The following is a 15271-nucleotide window of genomic DNA, read 5'->3' as shown; positions in this document are numbered from 1 at the left end:
AGTTTATGTAAAAATTAAGTAATTAAGAATTGAAGCTCTTTTCAAGAGAAAATTGATTTTAATATCAAAATTAGACTTTTAAAGTCTCAAGTCTAATTATTTTCGATTAGAGATCATTGTTGAGCTAAATTCTTCATCACAAATAAATTTTCAGACATTTTAATTTTCTTTTGGATGCAAATTTCGAAGAATCTGTCTTTAGAATTTTAAAATATACATTATTTAATCTTTATATAATATAAAACATCTTTGAAAACTCATGCAGTTTCTCAAAATAAATAATTTTTATATACATATTTTTCTTTAAGATAAAAATTTTGTATGTGTAAGAATTGATGAATAAAATATAATTAAAAAATCCCGACAAAAAGCAATGTATCAAATATTCCTCTTTAAAATAAAGATGTATACACATAATCATAAGTTAAAAATTTATTACACAAAATGGTAAATTAAAAATTTTTTAATATAATTTAGCTTTTTAATCCCGACTTATATTTCGTGATTCGATGATACAATAATATTCAGATCTAAAGTTTGCCATGGTTCAGACTCATGTTTCACCGAAGAAGAAGTTACCTGACAGCCGAACGATTACTGCACCGAAAGAAATTCATATATTTTAATTTAGATATTCGCGAGATATTATTTGATTAATTTCCTTCAATCGACCACTCAAAGAATACTTTTCAGCAATCTGTCTCTACTCATCGAGATAAATATTAGTCGATCGAGGGAAAATTTTCGATTTCTAAGCAAAATATGCTTTTTTGAGAATCGAGATGATGAATTTTTCTCTAGTCTCTCTTTCTCAAGTACTCTAAATACCCATGGCACGTGCCCAAAATCTGCTCACGTGCTACGTACTACCCAGCAATCTCTGATTAAATGCGAATCTTCAAACTAGATACGATAGGTATATATATATGTATATATATAATATATAGATATATATATGTACGAAGAATTCAGCTCAGCATGCAGTGCGCCGCATACGCAATACAAGTCACAAACAAAACTGACAAGAAGGTGGTACCACACAAAGAAAACCTCACACCATACAAAGAACGAGTCTCGCTTGGGTACACACAATAGATTTTATTTTTTTTTCGATATCATATAATATTATAATACGTATGCAAAGCCCGCAGAGATCGCTCAGCTGTCGGCCAATCTTCCAAGACGCGTTGCTCCAAAAACGCGTTTAAATATCAAAAGATCCAAATGTCGGAGATCCTTAAATTCTATAGCGTTTTGCAATCGAGCATGAAATAATTGGCTTGAAACTTTCAAAAGCACCGAAACGCGCTAAATAAATCGATAAAATCAAATTGCTCAACACAAGAAGCGATATCTTTTTCTCGCTCTCTCTTTCATATTTACGCGGATACTTATTCGTGCCGCGTAACATAATAAAGAGAAAAAATATCGTGTTAATCGAGCGGACCCTCGGTTGAGCGCAAGAGTTATTATAGATATACTAGGTAACGTGAAGTCGTTTACTTACTGTTTTGTTTGGCTCAATTTATCTAAAATCTTTTGATTGTGTAACACAAAAGCTAGGCTATGGTGTGAGGAAGATACGTTACGTTCGTTCTCGTTGCTAGTTTTCTCGCGTTTTTTTTCCATGAGAACAAAAATAAAATAAAATAAAAGGCACCGAAGAGCACGGTGAGAATATAATTCGATCCCTTCCCTCTTCATTCCATTATTATCTTATTTATTTATTGTACTTTGTTTCGATACTTCAGATCTGGCGATCCACCTTCCATTTGTACACTCTTAAAAATCAACTTTTCCGTATAAAATAAGAATAATATTGTTTATCATGTGCGTTTATTTTACAAATAATTTTTTATCTTAGATTTTTTAAATTCTTTTTATCTTAAATTTTTAAAAAAATTCTACAACTACTAATTTCCGTTAAAACAACAATCTTTGCGAGAAAAGAGGACGCTTTATTATTTATAACTGAAATTTTCTTACTGAATTTTTTGTGGAGAAATGACTTCGAATTAATCAAGAAACTGAGAAATAAAAAAGTGGCTCGATAGATCCACGACATTTTGATTAGCGAAGAATAAATTATAGCATAATTTCAATATGATTATAATGACTACTTTATCTCGATCACCAATCGAATACGAAGAAGGAAGGGACAGATCGCGAGAGAAAATAATTATCGTTACATATAATTATATCATTTCTTTTTTTTCTCTACATTTTTTTCTTTGGAACGACAACTTCGAACGACTGTCAGTACCGTGCCCAAAGAAGCAGTTTCTTTACTACTATATCACAACACCAGGATTCCAAGCTATATATATATAATATATAAGTAATATACTGAAAAGAGAGACAGGATGGTAACACGGCTGTTGGCGAGGTAAATAATGGCGTATGTGAGTCGTAAGAAGTAACATGGTTAAATCGAGATAGTGTGAATAAAGAAGCTGATGAGAACGTAAAAGAAACAAAGAAATCATACATGATGTAAAAATAATGTAACGGTCGAGCGGCCGGAAATATCTCTTTCTCTTGTTCTCTCGTCAATGAATTGTACTAGGAATTGTACAGAATCTACAAAGATAAAGAAAAAAAAATGTGTATAAAATTAAAAAATTGTAAAAAAGAGAAGAGAATCGTTACGCGACAAGTATCGATAAAAATAACATTAATTTAAAAATGCATAATGTGCGAGGGTAGATGCACCCAATGAAAAGAGAGAGAGAGAGAGCGACCGCTCATGTATTAGTGACTGATTAAAACATTCATATTTTACCAAAAATCTTGTTACTTTAATCTCTAGAGAGGACACATTTTCAGGTCAGGATGCGTGTCCAAAAGGAAATTCTGACAAATTAGACGAAAAAATTGGAATCCAGAAGAAAGTGTCATTGGCCGCTCGACCCACTCTCGTCCAGTGATAATATTACGAATATACAAAAATATATGTACGATAGCACGCGAAAGCCATTCGAACAGATTCCTACGATTCTAAATCGCCGTTCGAAGAGCGTTTTCGTACCGTTGTACATATATTATAGGTATATACGTACATACGTACATATGTAGGTGTATTAATGATGACAATGATGACAAGATTAATCAACAATGTAAGAATAATAATAATAAATATAACAAGATATATAGATATATATATGTATATAGATATATAGGCCATGTCACCGCATGCTAATTGCTAAGGACCAACCTTGTAGCGCTTGTATTGTAAAACACGGTTTTAGTAACCAGACTGGGTTCGTTCGACACTCACCGAGGAGTGACCGGGCGCCCTGCAAACGCACCGTTAAAACGTATAAACGCACAAGGACTACAAGACGTTGCGTCGTCGAGATTCTGTGGCGTATCATTCGGTCGAGAATCTTGAGATCTCTACACCTCTATCTGAATAGTCATGTGACATTCTTATCGCCTCTCTTTCTCTTTGCTGTCTCGAGTCAGTAGTAATATTCGCAATTTCGTGCACGTTGTCAACTTTTTAATCTCTTTCCCCCCATCAAATGTCCAGTCTGTTTCTTATTTATCTGTCCCATCGCACTCGTTGTCTTTATCTCTCTCTAAGCATATAATTATTTTATATTCAAAAAATAGAAATAGTTGTTATATCGTGAATAATTGGAGCAAATATTGTATTATAATGTAGAGCTGAATTAAACTAAAATATGTCAAATTAATCATTAATTAGCGAGTCTTTTTTTTATTTGCTCTTTCCAAAACTTTTCCTCGGTTTTCGACCGAGTAGGTAAGGATGATCAATGTAAGGATCGTGTTTACAAAAACGAAATGTAGGGATATAATACATCACATTCCCGATAGAATCGCAATTCATTAGATTAAAATAACTCAATGATAGAGAAGACTTAATTACTCATTACTTGAAAAATATTTACTTGATTTTATTACGTAAGATATAAAAATATTTATAATTATTTATGTAGAATTGTCATTAAAAATAAACACTCCATCGGAAATGTTGCTTTTTCTTCTATTTGAATAAATAATAATTGATATTTATTATATTACTGATATATATGTCCTCGAAGCAAAAAATATTTGAGAGAACATTCCTACAGATTGTTTCCAAAATGGAAAGCAGCACAAGACTATTCAAAGTACTTTATTCAAAGTTTCGCGATAAAAAAATTGAACCATCGATACAATTATTTACGTACACCGATTAACTGTTACCGTCTGCAACGGCTGGTAGAAGGGGAGAGTGGTTGGAAAAAAATTGATAAAAAGTACTAAGGGGAAAATTTCGAAATTTCAACGATAAAAGGGAATAAAAAAGACAATACGGCAGCTTTGTTCGAAAGAGGGCGGAAGGGAGTAAAATTGTTCGCAGATCTCAAACCCGCAGAGACTTACCTGGCGGCAGGCCCATGGGGGGCGGTCGCATCATGTTACCTCCATGAATGAGAGCAGGCGCGGCTAGAGTCATGGTGGGTCGCATTAGGGGCGCCATCAACGCCACCGAACTGACCGGCATCGCTGCCGCTGAAGCCGGCACCATGACTGCCTGCGGTGGCCGCGGGAACCTTTGCTGTTGTTGTTGCAATGCGTTTAACGCTGCTGCCTGTTGCTGTCGCTGCTGTTGATCCGCCTGAAACGCGGCCGCCGCGTTTGCAGCAGCCGCCTGCTGCTGTTGTTGCTGCACTTGTTGTTGTTGCTGCTGCACTGCTTGCTGCTGCTGCGCTGCCGCTTGTTGCAACGCGGCCTGTTGCTGTTGGTTTGCCGCTGCCGCTGCTGCAGCCGCTACCGCAACCGCGGCCGCCGCTGCCTCCGATTGCGCCGATCGCCCAGACTCATCGGTCTGTCGACGTTGATACTTAGGCAGCCTTGCTCTAATTTCCTCCTTCAAAACAAATCATTCATTTAAAAATTGCTTTGCATCATCTTAAAAAATTTTTCGAAATTAAAAATGCAGAGATAAAACAAGATGAAGAGATAAAGAAGTCTAGCATATGTATTTTAAAACCAATGATATAGATTAGAATTAAGAAAACAGAACTGATATAATTGGAAATAAAAGTCAAGATATATAAACTTACTAAACTGAGATCCTCCGGAGGGTGAATGATTTTACTAGCGGCTCCGGTAGTTGCGATAAGATTAACTTTTTGATCGCCGCCGCCGGCAAGATTGTTTGCGGCGGCGGAAACGCCGGCTTCGCCGGTACTGCTATAAGCGGGGAATGTCGGCTTTACCGGCCCTATAGAACTGCCACCGCTGGCCACAGATGTGATCGGCTTAAAGTCAGTGCCCAGAGGTGCGGAACCGCTGACCGACGCAACCGTCGATGCCGCCGACGTCGAAACGGCAGCGCTTGGGAACAGCGGACGCGCCGGCGGAATCGATGCACCCGAAACTGGTGGTTGCATACCAGAAGGCATGCCTGACATGCCAGACATCATGCTAGAAAAGAAAAATAAATTGAATAAACAAAGTTTAAATTAAATTAGATACTGATAAATAAAGAGATTAATTAATAAAAAATTAATATAGTTATTTTATTTCACAATAAAATTTCTTTTAATCGAGAAGCATACCCTGGACCCATGAACGGAGGTCCCACGTGGCCCATCGACATCATAGGATGCATAGGAGGCATGCCGGGATGCGGAGGCATACCAGGATGTGGTGCCATGCCGTGATGCGGCGCCATACCAGGTAATGGTGGCATACCAGGTTGTGGGGGCATCCCGGGTTGTGGGGGCATCCCGGGTTGTTGGGGCATTCCGGGTAATCCAGTTGCCATACCGGACATCGCGCCCGGTGCAGAACCCAATAGACCTTCCGGTTTCGCCTTCTTCTGTACGGGTTCGTCTTCACCGGACGATGGTGTACCTGGCCTGCCGCCATTTCGCTGCCTTTCATGTTCCTTTGCATCATTTGGTGGTATACCTTCCATTCCATAAATCTCTATCTCGATATTGCTACGATTTGGCAATGAATTGGGTACTTTATCTATTGCTTCTTTATGAACCTGCAAAGAAAAGAATCAATCTTAAAATGATATTAAATAGATGGGACATAAAATTTGTTCTTTGTAATTATTCTTTTCTTGAAATTAAAATGAAATAAATAAATAATAATTGATTAAACATTTTAGACAAAAAAAAGAGTATAGAAGATGCATTATAAAGAATAGATAGTGCAAATGATGTAATGTATAATTATATTTACCTGCATACAATGTATACTAAGCCCTGGTCCCGTATATAGTTTCTTATGACAGATATGACATTTGAAGTGCTTTGCCTTCTGATGTTGAATGAGAATCTTCTCATCTTCAAATTCGCGATTGCAATACCTTTTGAAAAGTGGATTAAGGAAATCATAGGAAATTTAAAAAAAAATGTTTATACAATAATTATGTATATATTAAATCAAATCTGTCAAATGTATAAGAGCAATATTATAAATAATAGACCTGAAAGGAAATATTATATGATTTATCATAAAAAAATAGAAGTATGTAACATTAAAAGAATAGATTTAAAAGATTAATATTTGTATTACACAAAAATGAATTTTTTTTTTAATTTTCAATCTTTAAAATCAAAATTCTGCTTCAAAGAATTTCTTTATGTTTATAGAATAATTAAAAAAATATATACTACATTTGTATATATGTGTGTTTGTGTATTTCCTTTTCAAATTTCTAATTATTATTTATAATTTAATAAACAAATAGATAAATAATTTCAAAATCAATTCTTGACTTGACTCAAAACAAATTGCAAATTATCTCTCTGAATGCAACTTTCCATCTAAGAAGTCTTTATTCAATTCATAGATTTATTACTGATTAAATGCATCCAAAAGTCAGCATAAAAAAATTAATTTTTTTACACTTCTCACTCTTATCATAAAATTTTATACAGATTATTCAAGATTAATATCACAAAATAGATTCTACTGATTCTGTTCGATTCATCTAATTCTTTATAGAATCCTTACTTTTATTATAATTTATTCAACATTCTCATTGTTTAAAAATAATTTTATATGGATCATTACAAAGGAATTCTCACAATTAATTAAAAGTTATTTAATTAGCTATCTAATTGCCTATTTATTTAGACATTTTCATGTCGAGTGATTGGAAGTATGAAAAATTGATGTGAGAATTCCTTTATGATGACCCATATAAAATTATTTCTAAACAATGAGAATGTTGAATGAATTATAATAAATATAAGGATTCTAAATTTAAAGAAAAATAGATGAATCGAACAGAATCAGTAGAACCTGTTTTGTGATATTAGTCTGAAATGTCTTGAATAATTCATATAAAATTTCATGATAAGCAAGGAATGTAAGAAAATAAATTTCTTAATGCTGACTTGCATGTATTTAAAAAAACTAAATGCCTACAGTTTGAGAATTCATCATGATTTTCACTGAACAGATTCCAAATCTCAATCCCTTTGGATTCATCCGCCTTCGTGTACGGAAGCCCCACGACGGCAACTTTCGTTACATCATCGTGTAATACGCGCCACATGTATATGTATATACGCAATGACGGTGGGAAAACAGCTGCGCTGTCTCCTACATACATATACACAAACACACATACACACACACATGCAAACACACACGCATGTCGCAGTGGCGCGAGGAAATCGCGTATCGATTTCCCCGCCTTCCACGGACAGGGGGAATTTTTCGCAACTTCCCCGAGCGAATCGCATCACTATCTGTCCAAATCACTGTCAATCGATCGATTTCCGCTCGCACGATCGCGTAGCTAAGGTCGTGGAGCTAAAAATACGGTTACGTAAAAGTGACTGTTGGCGACCCATCGTTGTCGTCGTCTCCCCCGATGAAACAAAAAGGATACCAACACCAGGGTCTCGACTGCTTCTTCTTCTTGCGTCCCATCCTCTCGCCGGATTATCGAAGTGGCTTCTTGATCAATCGGCGGGACTCCCTTAACGATGCTATCGCTTCGACTAGCAAGTATACGGATCTCGGTAGTAACGCACTGTACACACGCACACACACGCGAAACACCGACAGTCCAAAATGGCCGCCGCATCTCTTCCGTACGTCGCAGCGGAAGTCGCCAACGTGGCGCGTCTCAAGATTCTAGAGGATCTAGGGAATTCCCCGACGATAGGTTGCCGAGACTGGGGTTGGAAGGCGCGACCTTTGAAAATTACCAAATCGTTTAATCGGGAATCGAATCACGGCTTCAATTTATGTATGCATATATATATATTTTTTACACAAAAATTTCTGAGATATAAATCGTTCATAATCAGATGTCTGGACAGATAAAAGCAAATAAAATGTAAAGGGTTTCTACTTATAATAAAACTCAGTGTTGCTGTAAGAGAGATAAAAAAAAAACTAAATCACGTCCAGGATATATGCATGAGATGTAAGTTATATATTAATATATAAAAAGATATATGTATGATATATATAAAATTGTTACGCAAAGATTATATGTAATTAGTAAATTGTCATAATTAATCGTAATCAATTGTAACTATCGTACTTCCTGAACACGATCTGAGAAATGTGATTACACATTTGTCCTTCTACAGTCACATCTAAATCTCTAACACGCATATATGCATAACATTTATAAAAAAAAACTCACAAATCAGCTTGATACTATTATGATTGCATTAATTTTCATAAACTTCTTATAACAAAGTTTCGTCGAAAGTGGATAGAAAACCTTCTATGATTAGAGAGAAAATTTCTGTTAGCTGGCGATTCTTTGCTGCAGCGGAATATCGCTCTCGGAATCACTAGATTCATTGGTGCCTGTAGGATCATCCGAAGAGCTCTCGCTCTTTGTGTCCTCTGTTTCTGTCTTCCGCATTTTATTTAGCTAAATTTACATTACATTAAATTACTATATCATGTGTAAATTATATTATTTTTAATTTAATTACATCTATGTACATTCTATTATATATACATTAAATTACTTGAAATATTTCTCTTATGCAATATTTAATATATTTAGTATATTATTTAATATTGTATTAAATATAAATATTGCTGCTTAAGCAGAAAAATAAAATTGAGAATAAGCTTTACCTTTGTTCGGTGTTTGTTGAGTGGTCTTTTAGGTCGTGGTATATATTTATCAGCTACAGCTTCCACTCTCCTAATGTCAAAGTCCTGATCGACTTTGGTCACTGTCTGCACTCTCTGCTGTTCAGAAGTTACATATAAATCATTAGGCTGATGATAAGAATTGTGAACATTGTAGGCCTTTTTGTTGTAAAACAATGCCGAGCATACTGTACACTTGATCAAATCATCCGGCATAGTATCTCTTTCCTTCTGCAATGCACATTATAAGAAAATATGTCAGTCTCTATATAGAACACCCCAAAATTATTGTTTCCATTCTGTTTTTGTATATATTTAAAAAATAAATGATAAAAATTGTATATTATTTATTACGATTTATTCTGCTTACTCGAGTATGTGCTTTCTCTAGATGCTGTTGCAAATTGAACTTTATAACATATTCAGCACCACACAAATGGCAATAATATACACTCAGTGCATCATTCATAGAGTTTAATTTGATTTTATTGCTAGGCGGAGGAGTGGCTATAGGTTGAAACAAATATACCATTCTGCAAAATGCGATAAATAATCAATTAATAAATACATAAATATAATAATAATAATTGTATTTTCCCCCCAAGATCAAGGTAGACTAACTAATAAATCATTACCTTTTGTGAATAGAACGATAATGGTAACTCAGAGCTCTTTCATTGTAAAACAACATATCGCAATCCATACATTTCTTGTGTTGCTCTATCTTCTTACTTTCAGAAGAGTCATGTGAGATTTGATGATTATCCCTATGAGTCTAAACAATGGAATTTTTGTAAAATTATTGTAAAAATTATAAAAAGAGACAAAGAAAAATTAAATTATTTACCCGTAAAGGAAATTGTTTTCCGCAATAAGAGCAATAAAATTTGGTCGGTGAATTAGGATGCATCTTAAATCTGTGTCTTATTGTTGCAGTTATTGTATCAAATGATTTGTCACATATGTCGCATTGAGTGTCAGCATTTTTGCAGTTTTTTACAGGTCTCCCTCGTGTATCTATTTCTTTATTCGCATGTTTCCTATACAAGATATGATAGATAATATAAAATTTATTTATTGTACATATTCTTAATCACATATCATTCATTTAATTCTCTTTTATATATGTATATAGCATATAAAACTGAAATTATTTTCTGTGATAAATAATTTTATTTAATTACGTTTATATATTTTTATTCATTTCTAATTAATTTCCAAATAATAATATTATCTAATCAATATATATTTCCTTTTAATTTTTAATATGAATTTTGAACTTTACCGATATCAGGCAACATGATACGTATATAGATGTATGAATGTGTGTGTGTATTGTGTATGCTTTTTGTCTAATGTTTTGACTCGAAGAATTGAATCATTTATACTATTTGTTAGCTATGACATATTTTATTCTCCAAAAAATCTTTAGAATTATATGCTTACGATGTGATAACGTAATAAAGTTATAATTAATCGACTCTGATAACCGATTAAGCAAATCAACTTGGTTATGATAACCAAATGTACCTAAAATGTTCCTGCAGTGCCTGCTTGGATCCCAATTTGGAATTGCACAGAACGCAGTTATGCTGGCCTTCGGTACTCATTTATGACACGTTTAAATCCATAAAAATGGGGAAATCATTGGAGAAATCCAGAGAAACGTCAGATCGCGGAACGCGCGAATCACCAAAATTCGAAGCAAATTACAATGAATTGTCATTCAGCATAAAGTTTAACACGGATCCATGGTTGTTGCTCTTGTTGTTACGTTAAAATTCCATTTGTTTGTGAAAAAACAACTCGTTTCACAAGCATAATCATGTCCAGGAGACGCGACAAAAAATCAATTTTCGGCCATTTTAATTGTGTTGAAAGATACGCCATCTAACGCACGGCATGTGCTCCACAAATTTATCATCTAAAAAAGTCGCGATTTTTAAAAATATTTTATCATAATAATTTATTATTTAGGTGTTTTAAATATTTGTTAGAAATAATAGGATCTCTATGAAATAGAGAGATATCTTACTTTCATTATTGTAATATATATAATACCAAATTATTAATTTAATATTTTAATCGATTGCTATTGAGATTCTATCAGAGAATTATTGATATATAATATTGACATACAAGATATATTGTAATGATATATATTTAAAATATATCATTTATATTAAATTTATATTAAAATTCTCAGGAATAAAACATAAATCTGTTTTATTTTATAAAGAAGTTATAAATATATAATTTGGAATGTAGTTAACTTGCCATTTAATTTAATAAACATAGAATTTATAATAATAACAATATAATAATAACAATAATAATAATAACAATAATCCTAAAAAAGTAAAAAAAGCATACACCAAATATATAAAAAGTATCCGAACTTGTATATCAATATATAATATCAATACAACCTTTATGTATTTGACATTTGATTACCAATGTTTTAATCTTTTTATCTTTTTCAAGGATTAAGTTAGTTTCCAATTGAAATATAATTTAAGTAAATATAAAAGAATATTATTCTATAAATCTCTATTATCGTTTTATCATTGCATTACAATTGCATCTTTCGAATTATTGCTCAAAAGATATGATAAAATATTAATTCTTGACAAGTTTCATTCAAGATACATTAAATATACATATATATTTTTTTTCTATAAAAGTATATAAAACTACTTATAAAATAAATTCAATACCTTTATTCGATGCGATTTCTCCCATCTTAACCGCGATAAAATACTTTTCTTCGGAAGATATATATATATAAAATGATACATATAAAAATCTAAGACTCTGCTTTGTAGAATATATCTATCAGTTCCTTGCTTAGCACGGAATAAGCATCAAGTACATTTCAAAATATACATTTCTAATTCGTATGCAAAAATAAGTCAATCCATAAAATTAAAAAAAATAAGTTAATAGTGCAAAAAAATTCTGAAGTTTTAAGTCTATTTTAAACAATTCTTCTTAGTTCTATAAAATTAATAAGATAAATTTATTTAGTTTATTAATTTCAAAATTTCAAAATCTTCATAATTATGTCTTTTTATATATTGATATTTTTAATAATTAACTCAATTTACTCAAAATCAATTCTAATATATATTTTTTTTACGTCTAATTTAAAAAATTGAATTTCTTTTTTGTTATTACCTTTATAGATTAACTTATTGTCGCATAAATCCTGTCTATTTATATATGCAATTAATGCAACTGTTGATATATCGGTGATGATTGTCCATCGGTCACACCTTGCGTTGCCAATTCCGCAAGTGTCCTTTCGAGGTAACTCTGATCGGGATAACCGTGACCGGATGTGGATGGACCTAACTCGGTCTTGTGATGGATTTCGTTCCACGTAACGACATCTTCACGACCAGTGGTGATCGATCGACCGATTGTGAATATTAGCCTGCGTTCAAATGCGATTTGCAATAATCTCAATACTCGACGGCCAAGATTGTTATCTGGCAAATAGCACACTCGAGGAAAGCCCACGGCGTAATATGCCTGACCAGGGTTCGGGTGTTCGTTACCCTGAATTCCGGATGGAATGCTGAAAAGATTAAGATTAAAATTGATAAAAATTAATGTTCAGTTTAAGTCCTAATTTAACTGATTTATTTTTTTTTATTCTCCGATTCAAATATAAATTATTTTAACTTGACTATATTTATATAATAATTGAGAATATTTATAATCTATTAAGAACTTAATTTATAAATTTTCGCGATTAGTTCTCTCTCTGATACTTACTCATAAGTGATTTGTATGGTATTGGTGTTTGGAAAACCTGGCAGTGCCCGCGGTATTCGCGTCCAGTTCATCGTTCCCGGTGGCTGATTGCCTCTCTTTTCACCGTAAATCATACGGCAAACCGGACACTGTATGTACATGGGTGGCTGTTGACAACCAAGCATCGCATTCAAACATGCCAAGTGTAATCTATGCCTACATCGCGTTAGTTCAACTGTCAACGGTTCTGGAGTGCCCAGACACACCGGACAGGAATCGGATCCATCGCTTTCAACCACTTTCACATATCGAGATATCACGTCCGTTGTGACATCCACCCCTGCGAAATTAGCATAATTATTAATTTATTAGGTTTGTTCAAACATTCCAGTATTTTTGAAATATAAATTTAAATTCACAGAAAAATGTATAAATAAACTATCATTTAATCAAACGTATAAATTTATATATAACTATTTTATTAAATTATTGCTGGGATTAATATAGATATGTACAGAAATCTTTAAACATGTACCAAGAATAGAATCCTTGAAAGCGTCATCGCTTCCCACGCTGCTATCTAGCAAATCTATCGGATTCTCGTGACTCAAATACGTAGAGACGGTGTCCACGCTAGGTCTGCGACCGCTCTTGGTGCTACTGGAATCGACATCCAGCACCGCGTCCCACGTCTTTCGCTTCTGACCGGACTCTATGTTTGTTGCCGCTGGATTGTTCTCGATGCCATGTTTGCTGCTAAATATGTTGAAATTGCTGAGAATAACGCGCGCGATATTCGTCGGCCCGTTTGTGTCCCCGTTTTTGTTCTGAAAATAATTTTGAAGCTGAATTTCGTTGTAACATTATTTCAGTATAGATATAATATTTCAATAAGATGGAGCTCACTTTCTTGTTACTCTTCTTTGTACTTCCATTAGACGACTTCTTATGCGCAACCTTGACAGTGGAACTCTTGACTGTAACTGACGCTGATCTCTTCCCAGAAGTGACTTGCAGTTCCTCCAGTGCAACTTTGACCAGTGGATAAGGTGCTTGCTGTATGCGTCTTATTGGCCTTACATAGCCCGTACAGCATCTCACTTGTGTCAAATTGCAAAAGTTGATGATGTAGGGAAAACCCAAGTAAGTCTTTGAAATATCAATAGTCTTGTCACCCTGCAAAAGAATTAATTTCACAATTAAGAGTACAATTAAGAGTACAATATTTTAAGTACAATATTATTTATCTTATAATGCTTTTTTGCTTACTCTCGCCCATGCTTCTTCTATGAGGCATTGAACTTCCATATCGTAAGTATGCCAATCATCTGAATCACCTGCCCATTCCCACTTGGCGCCTTTGCCAGCCAGTGAGCCCGGTAAATAAAACTTTCTCCTTACATTGTACGTCTCGTCGCCGTCGTCGCTGCATTGTGTCTTGGTTCTCAAGTTTATGTAATACCTAATTTTCACGCAAATCATATGTATTATTTTAAAGGTCAAAGGTTGAATATTATGGAATGGTTTAACTATTATTTTATTATACTAGATTTTGATAATTAATATTATTGAAAATTGCTACTAATTACATTAAATAAATTATTATTGCATCAATAAAATTACATTAAGTTAAAAAAGATTATATATCCTTATTATACTTAATATCCTTATTATGCTTAATATCTTTATTATATTTCTTCTTTTAAGATAAGGATATAAATTTAAATTTCTGTAACTTTATTTAATATTCAGCAACAGTATGATTTCTCTCTCTCTCTCTCTCCTATTAAATATAACTGTAAATAAATAACAGGTATTTATATGTATGCCTACATAAAAAAAACTTTCTCTCAATAAAATAATTTTGGAGCAAGTCAAGCTGGATAGATCAATAATCGATGAGCAATCAATCAATAAAATGATCAAGATCAATTCGACATTAAATAAGATCACACACATACATTCGTCGCTTTCTCTTTCTCTCTCCCCAAAACCCAACATACACCTGTTTCATCTGGAACGCGCAAAAATGTGCGTGCGAGGCATCGCAATTAGAGTATAAGACGATCATTTATCGCGCGTCCCGACCTGTCGAGGGTGGGATCCGCGTCGTTGAGGAACACCCGGGTAAGCTTCTTGTAGTGGGCCCGCTCGAGATGTTGCGACACAGCTGGGCTGTACGGCCTCCATCGTCCGTGACGGTTCTCCCACTCCCACACGACCACCGCGTGTCCGTGCTCCTGCCCCTGAGCGCTCATCCTCTCCTCCCCCCTCGCCGCCGCCACCACGTTCCCTCCCTGTGGAATTTCACACGCACGCGCGACATACACTCGCAGCGCAGCGGGAGCGTGGGAACATTTTCGACTTTTCCCACGGTCGACGATCCCGCGACGTCGTCGACGTC

The 15271-nt window shown here is 34.1% G+C and overlaps 3 protein-coding genes and 1 long non-coding RNA gene across 5 annotated transcripts in view; 1 reads left to right on the top strand and 3 right to left on the bottom strand.

Annotated features, from left to right (window-relative positions):
* The window catches only part of Bugz (Bub3 interacting GLEBS and Zinc finger domain protein), a 16665-nt gene extending 7931 nt beyond the window's left edge, over window positions 1–8734 (bottom strand). The window contains exons 1-7 of one of the 2 annotated variants that reach the window (XR_014434967.1): window positions 8642–8734; window positions 7874–8182; window positions 6211–6337; window positions 5574–6010; window positions 5076–5439; window positions 4393–4879; window positions 3278–3581 (exon numbers count right to left, since the gene is read on the bottom strand). Coding sequence is in view for 1 of the 2 variants with exons in the window: in XM_083077953.1 (XP_082934079.1) it covers window positions 4393–4879; window positions 5076–5439; window positions 5574–6010; window positions 6211–6337; window positions 7874–7914 (1456 nt within the window). In the remaining variant the exon portion in view is untranslated. The remainder of the gene's footprint in view (window positions 1–3277; window positions 3582–4392; window positions 4880–5075; window positions 5440–5573; window positions 6011–6210; window positions 6338–7873; window positions 8183–8641) is intronic. The other variant, XM_083077953.1, reaches the window with a different exon arrangement.
* Window positions 1357–4151, top strand: LOC145959289 (uncharacterized). The gene is made up of 3 exons (XR_014434971.1): window positions 1357–2386; window positions 2827–3116; window positions 3249–4151. It is a non-coding gene; the product is annotated as an uncharacterized LOC145959289 (long non-coding RNA).
* LOC145959282 (uncharacterized) lies at window positions 8405–11957 on the bottom strand. Its single transcript, XM_083077963.1, has 7 exons — window positions 11826–11957; window positions 10639–11032; window positions 9956–10148; window positions 9744–9883; window positions 9479–9641; window positions 9091–9339; window positions 8405–8878 (listed from the first exon to the last, which is right to left on the bottom strand). The coding sequence occupies exons 2-7, from the start codon at window positions 10716–10718 to the stop codon at window positions 8750–8752; spliced, it is 954 nt and encodes a 317-aa protein (XP_082934089.1). The 5' UTR covers window positions 10719–11032; window positions 11826–11957; the 3' UTR covers window positions 8405–8749.
* On the bottom strand, window positions 11644–15271 carry Dx (deltex E3 ubiquitin ligase). Its single transcript, XM_083077952.1, has 6 exons — window positions 14956–15271; window positions 14137–14329; window positions 13774–14043; window positions 13403–13694; window positions 12889–13207; window positions 11644–12688 (listed from the first exon to the last, which is right to left on the bottom strand). The coding sequence occupies exons 1-6, from the start codon at window positions 15123–15125 to the stop codon at window positions 12337–12339; spliced, it is 1596 nt and encodes a 531-aa protein (XP_082934078.1). The 5' UTR covers window positions 15126–15271; the 3' UTR covers window positions 11644–12336.

This window comes from Camponotus vicinus, unplaced genomic scaffold, assembly GCF_025532165.1.
Source record: "Camponotus vicinus isolate PSW18456_S1 unplaced genomic scaffold, iyCamVici1.0 SCAF_1, whole genome shotgun sequence".
Taxonomy (NCBI): domain Eukaryota; kingdom Metazoa; phylum Arthropoda; class Insecta; order Hymenoptera; family Formicidae; genus Camponotus; species Camponotus vicinus.
The sequence above is the reverse complement of the archived record's forward strand: the minus strand, read 5'-3'. Positions and strand labels throughout refer to the sequence as shown.